This window comes from Passer montanus, unplaced genomic scaffold (genome assembly GCF_014805655.1).
Source record: "Passer montanus isolate IOZ18808 unplaced genomic scaffold, ASM1480565v1 scaffold16, whole genome shotgun sequence".
Classification (NCBI taxonomy): Eukaryota; Metazoa; Chordata; class Aves; order Passeriformes; family Passeridae; genus Passer; species Passer montanus.
Genome location: NW_024363160.1, coordinates 13,703,848 through 13,724,677, shown reverse-complemented (window position 1 = coordinate 13,724,677; position 20,830 = coordinate 13,703,848). Strand labels below are relative to the sequence as shown.

The 20,830-nt window shown below is 36.7% G+C and overlaps 1 protein-coding gene across 1 annotated transcript in view; it reads right to left on the bottom strand.

The window, feature by feature from the left end:
• The window catches only part of PRKDC (protein kinase, DNA-activated, catalytic subunit), an 83,116-nt gene that overhangs the window by 27,399 nt on the left and 34,887 nt on the right, over window positions 1-20,830 (bottom strand). The window contains exons 38-62 of the mRNA XM_039702961.1: window positions 20,702-20,806; window positions 19,535-19,702; window positions 19,115-19,242; window positions 17,927-18,134; window positions 16,661-16,839; window positions 15,456-15,624; window positions 14,894-14,959; window positions 14,379-14,451; window positions 14,007-14,155; window positions 12,679-12,816; window positions 12,353-12,472; window positions 11,326-11,469; window positions 10,948-11,099; window positions 10,245-10,376; window positions 9,721-9,832; window positions 8,198-8,322; window positions 7,955-8,104; window positions 7,374-7,547; window positions 6,434-6,532; window positions 5,533-5,743; window positions 4,776-4,965; window positions 4,206-4,421; window positions 2,742-2,854; window positions 1,563-1,694; window positions 196-375 (exon numbers count right to left, since the gene is read on the bottom strand). Of these exons, the coding sequence (XP_039558895.1) occupies window positions 196-375; window positions 1,563-1,694; window positions 2,742-2,854; window positions 4,206-4,421; window positions 4,776-4,965; window positions 5,533-5,743; window positions 6,434-6,532; window positions 7,374-7,547; window positions 7,955-8,104; window positions 8,198-8,322; window positions 9,721-9,832; window positions 10,245-10,376; window positions 10,948-11,099; window positions 11,326-11,469; window positions 12,353-12,472; window positions 12,679-12,816; window positions 14,007-14,155; window positions 14,379-14,451; window positions 14,894-14,959; window positions 15,456-15,624; window positions 16,661-16,839; window positions 17,927-18,134; window positions 19,115-19,242; window positions 19,535-19,702; window positions 20,702-20,806 (3,633 nt within the window). The remainder of the gene's footprint in view (window positions 1-195; window positions 376-1,562; window positions 1,695-2,741; window positions 2,855-4,205; window positions 4,422-4,775; window positions 4,966-5,532; window positions 5,744-6,433; window positions 6,533-7,373; window positions 7,548-7,954; window positions 8,105-8,197; window positions 8,323-9,720; window positions 9,833-10,244; window positions 10,377-10,947; window positions 11,100-11,325; window positions 11,470-12,352; window positions 12,473-12,678; window positions 12,817-14,006; window positions 14,156-14,378; window positions 14,452-14,893; window positions 14,960-15,455; window positions 15,625-16,660; window positions 16,840-17,926; window positions 18,135-19,114; window positions 19,243-19,534; window positions 19,703-20,701; window positions 20,807-20,830) is intronic.

The window sequence follows — 20,830 nt, the reverse complement described above, 5'->3', positions numbered from 1 at the left end:
GAGATCTGAAATCTAAAAACCTTGAAAAATCAGTTCAGAGGTATGGCCTACCTTGTTCGCCTTAAGTGCCATTTGAAATACCCATTTGGTTAAAATTCTCCTTCATTGACAGTGTTTGACCTTCACTACCCTGGGTTTATCACACGTTCAGAGACATTATATCCAGTTACTTTCATGCCATATATCGGGATTTACCTGGATGCACGCAATGAAGGGTGGAAAGTATGACAGGCTCATACTGAGGAAATTATTGAAGTCACTCAGCAGCTTCTGGACAATGGTGTTTTTCTCAGAAGGGTTTTTAGATTTTTTTACCTCATGAAAAATTCCACTAAACAAACTGCTGAAAAGTTGCTTGGCAAATGTCGGATCTTTCTGTGAATTACAATAAAAAACAGTAAGGTCACTGAACTTTGCTGTGACACAACAGATTGTCAAATAAAATTAAAAGATATGACCCACCCTGTACCTAATCCCTAGACACTCTTTGAGAATGACTATTTAAACTGGCATGCATCTCACCTGTGCTGGGAATTACTGTACTACCCCATTAAACACCATTTGAATTCTTCTACTTAAAGAAACTTTAAGGCAATGCAAATTTTCAGCCAGAGTGTCAGGGGAGAGGGTGGAATTTTCAATTTTCACATACTCACAACTCCCATTACAGGAAGCAGACACCCAATGTCAGGGACACCACAGTCCATGAAGTGAGTTTTAGTAAATTAAAAAAGACATCAATGTGTGAGGAGACCTGCTCCTAAAAATTGAGGCAGCTAACAGAGACACAGACTGTCTGTACAGACAGACAGTTTAATCTGAGATTTAAAGGCTTTTTTTTTTTTTTTCAATCCAGAAACACACTTGTGTGTGTAACATAATCCTATGCATCATGGTCTATCATGGGTCTGGAATTTGGTCTATCTAATGCTACTCAGAGTACTCGTGACTGTGCTACTTCTGTCCTTTACAGAGAGATAAGGGACTATCAAAAGTAATGAAACACAAAGGTAATCAGGAAGACTGTGACTTCCCAAAGACTGTAAAATGGGATTCAGTTTACTGTTCACTTCAGTCTGTAGTTTCTATCACTCTCATGTAGGAAAAGGAATATTAGATCAGCTTTACTGAGCAGTCTGAGTCCAGTCTTACACTGAGTTCATTTGTATTTTTACAAGTCTATTAGAGACATACAATAGAAGAGAAATGGCTGCTGAACAGTGAGATGTCCTTTGCAATAATGTCTGCAGAGACCACCGTCTGTTTCTCAAGCAGAAGAACCTGAAGGAAATGGACAACAGCTGATGCATCCAGTTCTCAACTGCTGAGGTGAGGCAAGCAACAAAGCCTCTTCTCTGAACACTGCACCAGCACAGGGGTAGGAGAAACACTCCCTCAAAACAGAGTCTTTAAATGTGGATCACAGTGGTTGACTGCAAATGTGTATCACAGTGGTTGACTGCAAAACTACAAATCAATTTTCAAAGTGGTTGCCCAGCTATCTGACACTTTCCCTACAGGACCAGAAAACTTCACAAGTGATCTCTGAGAAGCAGACAGACCTGGGCAAGGCCCTGCAGAGGGGCAATGAGACTGCAGTATTCAATCTGGATGTCAGGAAGGTCTCCCACTCGGTAACTTCTGTACAAAATAACCTGGGCATCATACTTCATCTTCAGCTCAGATTTTATCTCCTGAAATGCATTAATCATGTAAAAAAAAAGTTAGGAAATGGCCTCACGCTGTGCCAGGAGAGGTTTAAATTAGATATTATGAAAAAAATTTCACTGAAGAGTGGTCAGGCATTGGAACAAGCCTCCCACAGAAGTGGAGGAAACACCATCACTGGAAGTGTTTAAAAGATAGGGGATTTCATTGGTAGTATTTTGGACTTCCATACAGAAAGCATTTACAGGTTCTCTCTTGTACGGTGGAAGGAAATGCTAGCTTTAGCCTGCAAGTAAACAAAAATGGACTAAAATAGGTGTTTGTGTGGTTCTTCCAGACATAAGTTCTGTTTACACAGTTGTCTGCATTTGCAGAGTATTACAGGAGTGTCTCAAACTGGTAGCTCTCAATCCTGGATTCCTGCTCTTGCGACTAAATGCTATCATTTTTTTACAATAATGTGTGCTATTTTTAGAACAGGAACCTCTGAAAAACCGCTGGAGAGCTTAAAAACACTTAGATTTATTGTAAGTACGTAACACAACCAGAAAACCCACAAAGTAGTAAGTTTCTGGCCTTGAGAAACACTCAACAAATGATTATTACTGACATTCCTTCAGGTTAAAAGTTCAAACCAGTTCTGGACAGTCCATCAGCTGCATCACATTTTTGAGTTCACCTTCAGACACTGGATAATGTTTCTCCAACAATTTCTGCAGTGTATTGTAGCTCTAAGGTTCCCAGTTTCCAGAATGACAATTGTAAAGGGCTTCCCAATAACTGTTAGGGACTCCCATCACATAAAATCATTTCATGCACTTTAAGTGGTAGGCTGGAAGTGTTATCCTCCACCTCCTTTCTCACCCATGCTAAGTAACATCATTTAGCTTTAGGGCCATAAATAGCATTATTTCCAAATTAAACCTTCTAAAGTGCTTAAAGCACTTTACACTTTAGCACTACTTAAAGTACCTTACACCTACCCTTTCTTCCCAAAGTTGCTACAAGAGATGAAGTACAAGATTGCAAATGCATTGAGACTTGAAGTTTTAAACCCATTTGGATTGACTAACCTTTTCTCTTTTCTGTTCAGCCAGACTTTTTCTGGCATAAATCAGACTGAGTTTGTCTTGGTCCTTCAAGAAACGTCTCCGCAGTCTTAGAATTTCTGCTCGTTCCTCTATACCTAAGGAATATATGATTATACCCACAGCTTTTCCTTTCGTCATATAAAAAAAACATCATCTTTGTATTTACTTGCAAGTAAATACAAGGCCTTTCAACAAGCTAGCCAATGATAAAAAAATTACGTTGCTCTTAAAAAGCAGATAATAAGCATTTATAGAGATAATAGAGAGAAGGGGTACTAAGCATTTATATAGAGACTTTTAAGTGCAGGGATGAGGTATAAAGATCAAACTATTCTACGGGGAAAGACCCTAAAATTCATGAACAAATATGTCCTATATGCCAGATTTATTTAAGCTCTCAAAGGCATGTATGGCATTTGCACTATATTCCAGAAAGTATATAACTCCCTAAATAAAAGAGGTGCCAAAAGATATCAAGATATTGTGTAGTAAGAATATTGTACTGTATTTTTTAAGTACAATTACAGAACTGCCACTGGATCCACTCCTGCTCAGGACAGTCATGGGAAAAGGCCACTTAACTGACTGTCAGCTCAGTCCACTTCCTAGAAAAGGAGAGTGAGCAAACAAAAACAAACCACTGTAACTGATGTTTTCCAGGCTGTAAGACCAGGGACTAACTAGAAGGTAGACTGACCTCTCTATTTCTGTAGTTCTGCATGAACTTTATTCATAACTGCATGAACATTATTCATAACTGCCCTGAAACACCTCTCAGGTACTGAAAAGACTGATACAGTCCATTATTCATAACTGCCCTGAAACACCTCTCAGGTACTGACAAGACTGATTTTTATAGCTCAATGCCTGAACTCCTAATATCATCCTTTCTGTCAAAATTTTAATGACAAAGTAGACAATGGTTAAAGAGGGAGGATCCCAAGTCACTTCAGAGCAGTACTGATATTTCTCACTTATTGACTGGGTGGAAGAAGGAGCTTTCTCATAAAAAAGCAAGGACTTCTAATGACAGATTGCAAAATGTTGGAGATCAAGTCAGCACACATGAAATTGTTTAGAAAATACATTTAGAGATCTCTTCTTTAAAGAGTTAAATTTAAAACTCTTTAAAAAGAAGGGTCAGAACTGTCTGATATTCATGCTGTGATCCTCTTAGGGAGGGGCAGGAATGCAGAGATGACACTGACTGGTTTCTCATCCAGCCAGTTCTTTCAATGAGCAATATATAATTCTACAATTCCTAGCACAATCCTAGCTTTGTGTCACACGTTGTGTATCATCACATACTCCTGGAAACAAAAATCTCTCAAGGTGAACCTCAATTGGACTGTCTCAAAGACAATGGACTGCCAGCCAAATAACTGACAAGGATGGTTTATAAAAGTGTACTAATTGCACGGAAATTGCACAGTAAAACTTACAGACCTTTAGTTTTGCTGTCCACTTCATCTCCAGGAAAACCCAACCTTTTTTTCCCGAAATCTGGCCCCACTGGTTTAAAGGTTGTTTGTTTAAATTTTTCAGTCCTTTTGCTAACCAACAGCATGGATGAAGACAGGGATTCAGAGGATGAAGGAACTGCATACTCTGCCAACGTGTCAATGCTACTTCCAGTTAGCCAATTAAAAGAACTTCTACCACCTGTAACAAGAAATTGCCAAAAAGCTGTAACATACTCAGACATAAATAAAGTGAAAACACCTCTGAGCCAGGTATTTTTTCTCTCCCAAAAATATAATTTCCTAGTGTTTAAGGGCAGAACAAATTTCAAGCTGCTAGACAAGACAGCGTTTCTTTTACATTAGGCACAATATAAAATACGTATGAGACTAATAAAAATGTGATTTTTTTCCCATATCACACCAAAAAAAAAACCCCTGGAAAACAAAATACTAAAGATATTTACACTTTTACATTAAAAAATCATATGCAACAGAAATTACATCACTCCTACAGCAAAAAAGAACACTTCAGAAAACACTTTTCTGGACTTACTGCCATGCTGTGTAGGTGTAAATTCATATTGCCTTTGGGTAGCCCTCACTTGCCCACGGACTGACCCAGAAGGAGAAAGGGATCTGTCCTGTGACAAATTCTTGTGGGTACTTGGAGAAGCCTGAGTCTCCACAAACATTGGTGTGAGCACAGTGCTTCGGTAACGCCAGCTGGAATCCACTACAAAGTCCTATGAACAAAGAAAGATTTTAAGTAGAACAATAAAGATGGAGGCTTTCTGCATTTATTCATTGAGCAGGATGGCAGAAATTACATTTCAGAAATCAAAACACCCTCCCAAGTATAGGGGCAGAACTTGACTACATATAAAAGTAACCCCAACAAACCACAAAGTGGTTTCCACAGCTCAGTAATAAAAGCTCATTAACTTAGACTGGTCAGCTGAGGACTGATTTACAGCTCTTGCACCAGTATTCCTGTTTCTTGACAGTATTTCTCCAGTTGGTGCTGCTTCTCTCTGCTACCCCTTTTTTTTTTTAGCATTTCAGTACTCTACAAATCAGCTAATCTTAGTACATTATTTTAATTTTTTAAAAAGAAATTACAATTACTGCCCCCACAAAATTATCAAACTTCTGATACTGTGCACAGCTCATAACTGCTGCACCTGTTAACTTTGGAGCACAAAACACTATGAAAAATCTCCTTCATTATGCCATTCTTTTCTAAGTAGTAACTACATTAAAGAGCAGAATTTGTTACATAGTCTCATACAGGACAAAACAGTACAATTCACCTGAAATTTGCATTCAGACAGTGGATGCTCAAATATTTTTCTGGAATAATCTGGGCTCTTGCTAGTCATTTCAAGCAGAAAATTTGTGATTAGACTCAAGTAATGTGTTTCAATCTTGGTGGAATAGAAAGAACTTAACAATGACAGCACACGGTCAAGAGTATTTGTAGGCAACCTTGTCTCATGACTCCAAAAATTCCTAACAATTAGCCTGTGAAGGCAAAGAATAAAAGTTATTCTTGGTTATTTTCAAATAGAAACACCCCCCGCCCCTGACTTCTAAAAAAGCCAAGTTAAAAAGGGAAAAAAACCCCCAAACCCACCAGCAAAAAACTCCAAAACAATAAGCTGTTAAGGCCTTAAACTAATACTTTCATACATTAATCTTCCATTGAATTACACTGAATTCCTCATTCATCTATCATGTTCTGTGCCTCATGTAAAAGGTTTACTCTGAAAAAATTACTTCTGTCAAGTTTTTTCCTTTTGTGAAGTGCTATGGATGGAGAAGCACCAAGATCTCCTCTTTCATCTTTTGCTTCATCAAAATAATTTCTAAAAATTCAACATTTAATCTACTGTTTTGTGTTTGTGTATAGAAGGGTCCTCCTTGTTCAAAAACTCTAGAACATCAATGCAGAATTAGGCTTAACATAATGAAGCAACATTGCCATGGCTTAGAAATTCATTCAAATGCTTTACTTATACTTGGTGTAACACCATGGGACAAATTTTAATAAATTAACTTATTGGAAGAAAAGGAAATGGTATTATCTCAGTGATACTCTTTTATATTGACAAACTTAAAAAAACCTCTAAGGATCAACTCTTTTGCTATAAACAAAGTAAGAGAAATTGAAGTTTTTTATTTCAGACAGTTATCACAGCACTCTTTACTCACTGCAGTTCAGCATTCTCATCAATCAGTCCTTGAAGCAGCATTTCTTTTGCCATTTTGAGTATTTCCTGAGAATCATCATCTGCTTGACTTTCTGGATCACTGATGGTGGGAGAAAAATATCTCTTAAGGACTTCTCTCATATAATCCATAGCAAAATAAGAAGATGAGGATAATGGGACAAAAAGGAGGAATATCCCCTCTGATAAAAATCTCAACTTGGCATAAAAACATAACATGAGGTCTTCCTAGCCAAAAATGCCTTATAACTTCACTACTAATAAAATAAATTATCTAATAAGCTAATTAATATGTTAGGTATTTATTATGAAGCTTGCAAAGTTGAATCTGAAAAACAGGCAGAGAATGCTTTTCAGAAGTGATGCTGGAGCAAAGATTGACTGTACTTTTTCTTCGCAATAAACGTCCATTCAAAGAGTTATTTTGGGAAAAAGCACATAAAACCCAACTAAGTCAGATAATTCAACAGCAACCCACTTGTCAAACTGAGTATGTGCCTGTTCCCTATTTTAAGGGGTCAAACAGAAAGACCATCTAAGATCAACCAGATCTAAGGGATCCAGACCATGCCCATGTGCCTTAATCTACCTTCTAGCTAAAAACAAAGTTCTTTAATGCATAATCTTCACTAGTTACAAATTCCAGCAAGAAGAAAAAAAGCTGGAGCATCAAAGTTAAGACCTCTTATGCCATCCTGCTGTGGTGATGCAAAATCCTAGTTCTAGTCCAAGTATTTATCCCTTACTGGAAATTACAAAATTGTCACCAAAGGTCAGAGCCAGTTAGGCAAATCACAGACTCTATTCTTCTGACAACTGGAAAAATCCCTCACCGAGGGACAAAAAGTTGGAAGACTGTTACAAACACTTTCACTCTGCCTGTGACAAACCACTGAAAGACAACATGTGCAGTGAACACGTACCTGTAATTATCATAAATCCACATCAGGATATCATACATGCGCTGTCGACATATTACAGAAGGGTGAGAAATGAACCCTGTCACTCCAGGCAGAAGCTCTTTAAGTTCTAGCGGTTTTAATTTAGACAGCATCTTGTACACTATATCCAAACAAACCCTTTGTCTTTCATCATCTCTAAAAGAAGAGAGGAAAAAAAAGCCCAGTTACGTTGCTTTTCTTATCACTGCTACATACAGAACCAGAAGATCAGTTTATGTTTTAACAATATTTAGTTTTGCATAAAGGGTTTTAGGTAAATACTTCTGCATGCAGTCTAAGAGTAAGAATACAAGTAAACTAATACAAACTACAGAAACTGACATCACACTGGTGTTTCACCCTAAGGCTATTTTAAAGGTGTTTGTTTGTTTTTTACAATGAGCTAACCATCTTAACTCCCAGATTACATTAGTTCAAATTTGGGTAACAATGACCAAAAGTAAGGTGAATTATAAATGCTTCTGAATGTAAAAATGTTGTGGGCAGCATAGAAAATGTTATCAAGAAACTTGAACTACCATCATAATCACATGACGACTTACCTATGATTCATGATCTGGATAAAGTCTTTACTCTTTAACTGCAAGTGGAGATCAGGAACTTCTTCAGCCCGGCACATTATTACTTCCAGACAATAGGTTTTCATCACACCATGAAGTTTGGGTATCAAAAAGAATACTGCATTCATAAACCTTAACATAACCAAAAGCCCACAAAGAAAAGCAAGTTATTCTCTATTATTCCTCTAGATTTACAGTCAACATACCACATAACTCATGACATACCTGTCAGCAAGAGGTGGAAAATTCTTAACAACTTTATTCAAGCACTGAATAAACTTATCATGTTGTGTGTTCTGATGATGCTTCAGTTGTTTTATAACACAATCATAAACTGGATCTTCAAGTATCTGAAAAGGAGAAAGACAGTAAGACCAGGAAACCCATGAAAATCATAACCACCTTAATGAAACATGGTTTTAATGCTATACTGTTTGATTCTTGTGCATTTCACCAGGCAAGAGCCAGCCAACTCATCTTAACCTTTATGGTGCTTCATGGGTCCTTTACAGCTCTGCCTGGCTAAAACATATGACTGCTACTTAAGAAACCTATTTGTGAGCTTCCTTTCCTTGGTTTGGAACACCTTAATTGCTTAATTGTATAGTACAAATTGCTTAGTGTGCTTATATAAATAATAAACAGCTTCTCATTCAGTAGAGAAGATTTCCAACTAATGAATGTAAAAAAATCAGACATTTTCAGTAAAAAGGTGAAAAACAACCAGCAACCTGTAACTTATACCAAAGGAATAAGCCTTGTTCAGAATAAAACTTACACCATCTTTGCTCATTTATTCAAAATACTGCTTATAATGGAACTTGAAAGATTGAGAAAGACTTAATGAAGAGTTATGAAATATGCTCTAAAGCTGTGAAAGCACAACCAGAATGCAATTAAATGGGGAAAGAAGCAAGGATAATAAGGAGAGAAGGAAGAATAACCTACAAGGTCAGGCTAATACTCCACTTAGCCAACAACTTGGTGTTTTTGTCTCCAATAGCAGTTACAGAATTATATTTAGGGGGCACACATGACCCTGGCTGTGTTTTGTCCTCCTTTTCTCTTATACAATCCAACAAACATCTGTCATTAGATTAATGATCTTTTGAGTGTACATTGATGTCTACTGTATTTAGAACCTGTCCCTGACATTTTTTGTGCATGAATTTACCAAATTTCGCTTTGAACGTGCTGATCTGCTTACCCCAGCACCTCTTCTGGCACCAAACTCCAGAAGTTCCTGAACTATTGTGCAGAGAAGTATTTCTAGCATATGTCTCAAACTGACTTCTGTGATCATCAAGCACAATCCCTCAGTTCTAACACTGTAGGATTTGGTAACAGTTTTGCATTCACCTTATCCACTACCTGTAAAATACCTGGTCTCAGATACAGTTACTCAAAAGGTAGTTCCAAACCTCCCAACCTGCTTTTCTTTTCCTCTTAAAAACCCCCCAACTTTAAAACATACTGTACTAGTGTTGTTGGCTGGCAAAAGCTGAACAAAGCCTCAGAAAGAGAGCATTCACTGTCAGCTCCAAAAGAGCAAGGCAAAAACTCTGCACGCAGTCTGCCCTCAAATCCTTTTCCTGTTGAGTTAGTAGTTTGAATTTTTAATTATCCTGTTGGATAAAGACTGCTGAGTTTTGAATACATTCATTTTTGGATCTGAATTGAGTAGTCATATAAAAGATTAATATAAAATTAAGACAGGAAAGGTCAAACACAAAATACAATTCACTTACATTTTCTCTCTCAGCAATGTATTGAAGAGCAAGTCCCAAAACTTCTGCTGCAGCTGCATAAACTTCTTTATACTTAAGTAAGCCCATGTTGCTGGTCAAAGCTTGAAAATACCTAGCACAAAAGACAGACCTGCTGTAAGCCACTACTCCAGCACACAAATTTAAACTGAAGCAAAAACAGTCATAGTGACTGCTTTCAGAAGAGCTGAATACAGTACAACATGCATTTTCCACTTGCAGCATCTCAAATCTCTGCTTTAGCAATTCCTGACTATGAATTTCCACAAAACTGCAACCCTGGCACCCACTGTAAAAAGCATAGAACCTTCTAGATACTTTCCAAAATAAATGTGGTCTGCAATTTGTAGATAGGAAAATATTACTTTATATATAGATATTATTTGCCACATGATAGCAAAGGATTCCAAAGAACAAGCTCCCACACCTCCTGTTGACAAATTAAACTTGTTGTCTTTGGCTTAAGATTTTTTTCAAGATCATTCACAAAAAACTGCAATTCTCACCTGACACGATCTATTTCACACTTTGGGTCAAAGGGTGGCAAATTGTTAGCAAGAACAATTCCCAGCAGCTGAATTCCCACTGAGTTATCCTTCGTATCAGGGTCTCCACTAGAAAACTTTTGAAATATTAAACTGTTGGATAAAAACACAAAAGCAATGATATACACGAAGGCCCCAAAACAGAGACACCATAAGTGACTCACTCTCTTTGTATACAGGGATGTGTATGCACACATACAACCCATCAAAGGGATACTGTCAGAAAGCAGTATATATTTAGCTTCAATGAAGAAGTCTTTGCAAAGAAACCCACACCAAAACAGCTGAAAAGAGATTGTAAGCCCACACAAATGCTTGACATGTTCACAAGCATGGCAGATAGCACAAGTCTTAATAAGACTGCACCAACATTCAGTGATAACACTCAAAACTTCAAATAAAAATGTTTTTTCAGAAATTACTCCTGCTTTTGTTGCTGCTGCTATAATCATTTACATGTTTTCCCATCTCTCTCTCCTTGTTGTTTTTCAAATCAATTTACAATCTTCAGAAAGTTTGGTTCTGAACTTCTGCTGTTCACTGTAGGGACAAAAAGTTTACTATTGCAGCTGAATTTACCTAATTTACCTTCCCATGTCCTTTGATACCCTTCACTTATATTTTTGAAATATTGATAAAGGAAAGCAATTGTCCAAATGTTTACCTGTAAGGTATGGAGAGACAGCTCTTCCAACACTCTATAACTGTCTTTATGATTTCCAGATTGTGCCTGAACACAGCTCTTTTTGGGTGAAAGGCATTCTTCATTAAGAATTCAAGCAATCTGTTAGCCAAAATCTCATCCTTAATATTCCCCTAGAAAAACCAGGACCAAAAATAAATATAGTGACTCCGAGAAGACATATATTGTTTTAGGAAAGCAAGTAAGTAAACAAGTTATGTTTGAAGTTAATATGTAGAAGAATTGTAAAATGTAAAAGTGGACTGATGTATAAAATTATTTAAGAGCATAAAAACAAACTCAGTCATTCTTTACCAAACAGTCACAACAACAATAAAAAGTAATTTCACAGTTCCTTACTTTGGGAGTGGCTACACTTGTCCAGGAAAGGATTGTAACTACTATTTCCACTACCATGTAATGAATCCCTTCCCCTCCATTATTTCCAGAAACAACAAGCTGCAGCAATGGCCCAAGCCAGTGCTTCGCATAAGGCCGGAATACCTATGGAGAATCAAAGACAAAGGACAAATTACCCAACTATTTAGAAACCTGTTGTTAAATGAACATTGGTGGTAAGACTGCTCAACCAACCTCTTTAGGACTTTGCTCAAACCCTGAGCGAAAAACCATAAACATTTTAAAATAAAAAGTATCCATAACTACGTTTCTCACTTTTATTTAGAAACCATTAACCACAGAAAGTGAATTATTTCACTAGAGCACAGACAGTATGGCTCTACCTTAGAATATCTGTCTGTAAAGGATTTGAGAGAGCATGTCATTCATCTACCCTTCCATTTCAGGCAGCTTTACTAAGAAAGTAGCATTAAACAGAAATAAAAGTTCTTGAAATAATTCTGAAATTCAGTATTTCTGGAATATTCCAGACAGAACTATTATACTTTAAAATCATTGTGTATAGCAGGTTGAGAATGTTTTACCCAAGAATGAGAGCTAGCAAATGCTGCTTCCCAAGCAAACACACATTATGATATCTTAGTAACTTTCTGCAACAAGAACACCATTTAGCTCCAAGTGTTTCTAAAGGACTCATCCATGTCCACTAACAAAACTCTGTATTTGCTTCTGTGAAGATGGAAAGTATAATCAGGCCCACCTCTTGCCTAGTATCAATGAATACATTACTTGTGGTTTCCAGAAGATACATATTGTGGACACCCTCTACTTAAAGAAGCAGAATATGAGAGAAAAAGTATTAATAATATATCCAAAATACTTGGAATTATCTGGAATTTTGGGCCATAAATGCATTCCCTTTTATCACAGCAAACTATTCAATTTGAATGCCCCAAAGGTCTCACCTGATGAAATATTTCACCCTGCAAGAGTTACACATTTCATATTATGAATAAAAATTACTCACATCCTCAGTATTAACAATCAGTTTTGCTATGAAGAGGCGAATATTTAATGGTACTGATGGGTTTCCTAATTTGACATGAAGAAATTTCATCCAAAGAGGAAGGTCTACTGGAACTGTACCCTGAAATTTAGAACAGATTAGCAAAAATCAAATCACTTCTCACACCCAACAGGCTTACCAAGCCAAAAAGCCCCAAGCTCAAACCACACAGGTTTCTCTATAATATAGCAAAAAAAAAAAAAAAGAAAGAATGAAGGGATTCAATCATGACTCTCTTTTCTTGGTAGCATTAATAGGAAAATGCCAAGTTTTTAGTTAATACTGGCCTCCTCCACTTTGGGTGTGATCTGGTTCCTCTGCATATATTTAATCAGAGAGATCATAGAAGCCATACATTCATGTTGGTTGAATTCATCCATTTCCAGTTCCATCTCATCATTTAAGACCTTGTGTTCTGTGGGCTCCTGAAAAAAAAAAAAAAGAAAAAAAAGGTGTTACTATGGTTAATAACAACACTGTGTTTTCTTTTAAATCCCAATCATGCCATGAGTCATTCTGATCTTATCTGCGCTTAGATTTGACTACACACTCAGTGTGTAGAAGTGGGAATATATCAAATGTGTTGCTCAAACAGACACCTCCCAAATGCATGCACCAGATCTGCACATTCTTTACTTTTTGTGCCAACAGATGCCAACTTTATGTTACTCTGACTTTACTACCTGCCAGGACAGGCAAATCCTGAAAGCAGGAGGAGCTAAGCTGAACCTCATAGAAATTATCTCATTTCATAGCTCAAAGAATATATTAACACCTCAATTTTTATGGATGTGTTGTTTCACACTGACCAGCATCTGCAGCAGCTCTCTTTTGCTACACAGAGTAAATCACAAAAGAAAATTGTTTAGTTAGAAATCACACTACTAGGCAAACTAGAAGCGTACTTCCTATCTTGCTTAACTTCCCCGCAGCTAAAACACCCCCTTGCTCTAAAACACAGAAGCAGCTGTCTTTACCAACGTTAACAGTTACTTTGACAGATTGTGTCCTCAGCATCTATGATACTTTTTACAAGCTTTCTGTTTCATAGCAGGTAACTGTTGTATCAGCGTTACTGCTGGTGAGACATCTTTTGATTGCAGAAGGAACACAACCTCAAGTCTGCGCTGAAAGAACAGCATTTAATATCTCCCAAGAGCAACAGTTAAGTACAAGGTGCCACAATGACAGAAAAAGAAAAATAATTGTTTGATTATTTATTCTATCCAGTTGATACAGCCAGTTCTGTCACAGACCAAACAAAGAGGGAAATGAGGAAACCAGCTGCCTAACAGCAAAACGTAACCATCAGAGGATGTGCCTGAGTGCAGTACAAACCATCTTTTTACAAATCAGGCTGGACTTCACTCACACTACTCAGCTTTAGAAACCCAATAGGGCCTTAGTTTTCTTCAGCTGTAGACAGTGGAGAGAGGAAAAAATAAAAGTGACAGAAAACAGGTCAAGTCCCCTCCCTCATCTTCTGGAGGAACCCATTCTCAGATAGAAAAAATACAGAAGACTATAAATTTATCTTCTCAATCCCAATAAATGCATGCAGTTCCTCAAAAGCTTAAAACTTTTCTTTCTCACAGCACATAAGTCACCAAATTACCTTTTTCCTGAAACGAGTGCTGCTAGCTGCAACATCTTGGGAGCTATAAGAAAAACCTTGGACTCCAGTAGAAAAATCAAATTGACTCATTTCCTCACTCAAACTGCTATCCATCATGTATGATGAAGACGACAAATACTTGGGTTCATCTAGACAGGAAAGAAGAACAGTCCATTAATCAAATTAATTACAAGAAACAAGCCTATACTGCCGACTAAAAATTGAGGGCAGGTGGGAATTGACTGTTAGATGAAATACATTGGACACTTTTATTTGTTCCTGCTACTGTAGAAGCCAGTGAAGAACACATCAAGAAACACTATATGACAGGTAAGAAAGCAATTTTTTCATCACCATAAATGACTTTCATACCCTGGCTGGTATTCCCTGCATCCCTGGCCTCCTTCCTAATAGCAATGTACCGCTTCTTCCTTTCCAGAGGAACCTAAACAGCAAGAAACAAAGTTCTAATTACTTAATTAAAAAAAAAATAGTTAACTACTTAAAAAAATTACCGATTATTAACACTTTTTATTTACAGAGATACTGAAAAATTATTAAAATCATTTGACATGAATGGAAATTTCATGCTGTACATGATTATTATTAATGCTACAGAGAAACAACTGAATTTTTTATTCCAACAGCCATTCACTATCAAAGTAAGCACACTAAGAAGTATGTTAAAAGTTATGTGCATTACAGGTCTGTTCCACATGTCAGGTCTGGATTTCTCTCAGAAAAATGTATTTTAAATCATTAGAGAAATACTCCATTTTTTTGTATCCTCTTTCTCCATATGTGAGAATTGATCTGGTTTTCAGTAACTACACTGAAGTCATACTCTTTTCTCAGTTAGAAAAGTGAAGACCAGAAATCTCACTCACCTCAATTTCAACAGGAAATGCATACTGACGCTTCAGGTCTATCAAATTTTCAAAAATCAGCAAGTTCTGCAAACCAAAGCATGTTTGGAAATAGCAAAATTATAATGCTGTGCAGAGTAACAATTGCTTTGAACGCATTTTATTTCTTCTTTAAAAAAATTCAACAGATCAATGTATAAGATAGAAAGTGTGGCATGCTTTTTCTTCTACATCAGTACTCCAAAAATTTTTTTGCTACTTAACTACTTAAGAATTCACAGCACAAAAGTTTCTCTTATTCATGTATATTCCAAGCACTGGAGAAGTTAAACAATAGGGGCTTTTTCCTCCTATTTTAGAAAATGGATTGGGAGTGGAAGAAAAACAGTACCACTACTTCACCCATTCCCAAACAGCTGGTAAAACTTTCATCAGCTACCACTCCTTCTATTGCCTCACTGGGTAGTTTGTTAGTATAATTGCACATCATTCAGTTTTCATTGTTTGATTTATTGCCATCAGGTAAAATCACTTTGTGTGTCATGCTTCTAAAAGCCTTCTAATAGCAACAAAAGCTTCTCACCTTTTCTGATTTTTCTGAAAAAAGAAAGCCTTGATAAAATTTACTTTCAGTGAAGACACAACTGATGACAGCAATAGCACAGTTATATGCTGCACAGTGATACTGCCTCCTCTTCTCCAGCAGCTGACTCTCTCCTGCCATGTTCTCTGTAAATGCATCATAGCACGACCTTAAACACAATCAGGCAAGAAAACACCATCAGAAGTCTTTCATTAACCAGTATAAGAAGGGTTCCAACCAGAGACCAGTGAATCAACAGAATTTCAAGGAAGCAGTATCTGATTAAACCACCTCAGACTTGTTCAAGTATCCTGCAGGTAAATGGAGCCATTCAGCAATGACAAGAAAACCTCCCCAAGTATTTAGACAGGAGTCCTTAATGTCAGAAATGTGATGACAGGTTATGTTCAGATAAGATGAAAGTTTGTTTTGAGGCATAAATAAACTTCTCTCATGGTCCTTTGCCAAAAAATTACGAATGGACATGCATGCTAAGGTATTTTATGGATTAGCTGAAGAAAATAGTTTAGATGTGATTTTTAAAGGCCTTTGGCACAAAGCCAATTATAGATCTGCAAATCACAGAATCAAGAAATTCTTTGAAGTCCTTATAGGACATAGTATTGTAAAACAAAAATCAAAACAAAACAAACAGCAATTCAGGTATCTTATATTTTTCTCTGAATATTAAACAATTCTAATTAACATATATATTCAGTACTTCTCTTTTGTCCCCCTTTGCAATGATGATCAAGCCAATTACTCCTACTGGGTATGCTGCTCTATTATGAAATGCAAATAAAAACCAATCCCATCTTCTCATCAATCATATAAATAGCAATTTTGCAATACAGAGCCATATTCCACATAGAAGTGTGAGTATACTGAAACTGAAGTTGTGAAAACACAAATTGAAGGCCAAGAATAATACTGAAAAGGTAAAATAAATGTACAAGTGTAACAAATTTTTAAAAAAAGTACAAAAGCAGGAAGCAAAGGTTATCGTAACACAGAACTGTAGTTTACACTACAGATAATTCTATCAATGCTAACTCAATATTGTGTATTTCATTTAAAATCAAAAGCTATGTAAGTGATTATATTTACCCTTGAACAAAAGCATACTTTGCTTCATATGGCCGACTTAAAAAAGCATATCTGGTCAAATCCTAATCAGAAACATGAAGTAAATAAAATAAACTTACTTTATTAGTGTCTTAGTAAGTTCATTTCCTTCTACACTCATGGAGCCACGGTATGCTTGGTTGATTTTAGAGTCCTTGGAGTGAACTTCCTCTTTTGAAAGACGCACATACATCACCTCTAGCAGCTTGTAATACCCCATTTTCTTAGTAATTTGTGCCTCAAAGGTATATTCATGGGACTAGAAACAAAGAAGCAGAATCTCAGAAGAGAACTTCCTGACTCTTGTCCTTTCTAAGCAGTTCCACTACTTAGACAACCTTCAGCTTACTACCTTCTAAAATAGAGAAAAGAGCCGATAGTAAAAGAATGACAGATTCTGAGTTCCTGTGTAGTGCAGTTGTTAAAACTGTGCCAACCCATGCTTGCCTGGTGAGCTCTCTTAACTAAATTATTATAAGGATACTGGAGGAAAATAAGCAGAGTACCAAGTGACAGCTCAGCCTCATGACACATGTAAGCAAAACACACATTGTCATCATTCTTGGTGTCATTCATGAGTTTCTTTATGCAACCTCATTTTGGTGCCAACATTAACAGCAAAGGAAAATGGTGTGGGTGACACTACATAGATCTTAGTTTTAGCATTTTGTTTCAATAACTACAACTAAACTTTGGTGATTTCAGCATCTTGCTCATCCTGCTGCCTGTGAACATCTGCACCAGCAAAACCATGGGAATGAAGAACTTTAGCAAGAGCAGAGACCTTGACTGGCAACAAGATCATTGCATGCAACTATACTCTTAAATTGGAAGAAAGTTTGTAACTAGAGAAAGGAAGATCTGTGCTCCTAATCCCTTGCTGAAGAACCTTTGCAATGATTACAGATGTATTTCTTTCTCTAGAAGTAATATACCTAATTTCAGAGCTTTCATTATGGAGGTTGGAAACCTCTCCCACAATGAAGTAACAGGCTACAACTTTACACAGCTTTTATATTTCAATGTTACAAGGGTTTTTTTGCATTTGACAAACTCCTTCAGATATATACAGATAACATTCAAACTTCAATTTTTACACACAGTAGATATGCAAACATGCATTAACTCCAAAGGAACAACGTGTTGGGGAAGAAATAGTTTATCAGTGATAATCAAATTATATAACTGGCACATATATCCTGGCTTCTGTTCCAGAATACAGAAAACTAGAAATCAAACCGCATTTATCAATGCTTCATTCAAAGTTAAGCAAAATGTACATACCAACACCAACATTTTCTTAGACCTTCCCTAACCCTAAATAAAAAAAACCCCGTAATTCATACCTTTGTAAATCTGGAATTAAGGGTATCCATAGCCTCTACTATAATCTTGCCAAAGAATACTCTCAGTGCATCCAAGCTGCAGTGCCACAAGAGAGTGAGGAGGGACCGATCCACAAATGCTTGGCGGGCAGTATTTGAAAGAAGTTCCTCACTTCGGAACATTTTGTGAACAGTGTCCAACAACATCACTTGCTTGTCAGTGGTGCCCCTAAACAAGATGGAAATCTCAAGATGGAAACTCTTTCACCAGACTTAACTTATGTCTCACACCCTTAGGACACACAGATTGTTTTACTGACTGCCTTCATGCCCTCTTGGGTTATCCTACAAGGCATGCAAGATCTTGGCAGAACTACCAAATATTATGCAGCTCCCAAAAAAGCCCACCTCTGCTTCTTAGTCTGCAAGAGATGGCAAACTTGTTTGTGCATCTTTAATAATTTAATCCTAAGGCAAACATTAACTTTCTCAATTCCTTTTTACTAAACAACCTAAAAAAATATATCCAGTATATGTGAGAGATGTAGGCAAACCAAAGGAAAAAAAGAACTGTGGTTATCAAACATTCCAGTACCAGATGATCCGCTATTCTGAATAATTTTATTAAAGCTAAAATTTCAAAAATGGGATATGGTCATAAGGTAATGACCTTATTATAGGTCACAATAGTCACTACTCAACAGCCTACCAAAAACTGGAATGTTGGTTTTGGAAGAGATACTGAATACCTCTCCTGTGGAGAGAACATATTTGAGTCTACAATTCACCACCCTGGAATTATTCAATTAAATAAGTGCATTGTTGTATTTTTAAAGAGGTTGAACAAATTAATTTATTGTCAATTTAAGTACTATCAACTTAAATGATCATGTGGTTATACAGGGATAGCAAATATACAACAAACAAGTGCTATTTTCAACTGGATTATCTCAAAACAAGCTTATTTACAGAAGGCTTTCCAAATTTGCACAGGCACTGGAAGTGTAATCAGGAAACAGAAGTCACTTGTTCACACTTCGGAAATAATTTGGAAATATAAAGACAAAAGCAAAATCTGAACTAAAACTACTACATAAAACTTTATCATGTAAATCATCATTATTATAAGGACAATAAAACACAAGAAGCACATTTGCTTCAGCAAAAATTCAATGAGAACACGCATAAAATCCAGTGGACTAAACCCACCTTCTGGAAATTCTTTTGAAGCTGGCTTGAAATAAGTCCTCCATGAAATGCCTGTGGTCCCTACAGAGGATTTCTGTCATCAGTTGCAACAGCATTGGACTCTGAGACAATTCTAATGCATCTAAAAACTGAAAAAGCAGTAACATATAACATGAAAAGCCAGAATGGATCAAATCACTTCAATCTAATGATGTAATGATTTTTTAATACTGATCAAAAGCAGAAGCACCAGAAGTATGTGCTTATTGAATGTGCTTCTGTAGATTCAATTTCTGCATATAGACATAACCCAGAAACATGAAAGTTGATCTCCTCATGTGAACCAAGAATCTCTCTCTTTAACTCCAGATCCTGTGAAACACTTGTTTCCAGACACAGTTGACTCTGGATTTTAATTACACATTCATTAAAAGCACTGACCTTCTTAGTGCAGTCTACATAGTTATTGTGCTTCAAGGTTCCTTTGGGAAACTCATCAGACCTCATGGGAAAATTGAAAGCTACAAGTTGATCCAGAGCATTCTTAAGGTCATTAAGCTTTTCTCCTGTCAAATTAGTGAAGAATGGGAGAATTATCACTGCTTGGCCCTGAAGAAAAAAAACAAAACAAAAAACAACCAAACATAAAAGAGATACAGTTTCACACTAAAAAATGCGTTATTCCCTAACTATGAAGCCAGCTGAATAGGACCACAAAACAGAAGCAGTGCCTGTTCTTACTGATTCAATGGCTCAGTGTATTAATAAAAAAACATTATATAGCTGCTTTTTTTTACAGCTTCTGGATCAGAAAACAGTTTTTAACTCTCATGTCACTGTTGAGTAAGAGTTAAAGCTAATTAACACCTCATGGCTGACATGGCTATAAATAATATCTCGTTCTTTTTTTAAGCAAGCATTCATTCTCACACAAGTCATTGATTTAACACATCACCTTGTAGCTAAAGCAAAATCCCAAACTTTATTTATTTTGAACGCATAGAGAAGTACTAAACTCTGCCTAATTAAAGGCAGGCTGGCTGAGAAACAACTGCACAAAACGTCCATGAGTACCAAATTTTTTATTGCTCTAGTCCAACCAGCATCTTTTGTAAGTCCCACTTTCTGTCTGCAGTACTTTATCTCCCTCTCCTGACCAAGCTGCATACAGCAGCCACTCCGTTAGTACTCCATGAGTACCACTACTAATGGACAGACGTGGATGTAAAAATCACAACCAATGTTCATAATTTGACCTCTAGGAAATACCCACTCCTTGCAAAAAGCCTGATTAGCTGTCATTTCTCAAATGAACACCTGGGAGTACAAGACAACTTGCAACTGAAGCTTATTTTTTCCCCAACAATTACATTCCTTTCTTCTGAGCAAGAGAAAAAAAAGAGCACCTTAAACCAAAGCATGGCATCTGTGACAGTGCCTTCTGTCTGAAGAACAACAATGACGATTTACAAATTTTAGAATATTGAACAGAAGGAAAAAAACTCCAGAAGTCCATAATAAAATTTAAGCCAAATAAGAGAGAATTCCATGAACAACTAACATTGTAATCTGGGGAGGGTAGGGAAGCTGTTGAAGTAAGCAATTTACCTTAAGATTTAAACCTAAATTCTGATCAGTAAGCAGACTGGTATAGGTATTAAAAACAGCTGTAAATGCTTCATGATTGGTATTGAAAGAAACTGAAGAGTCTATCTGAAAAGACAGAAAAAATAAAAA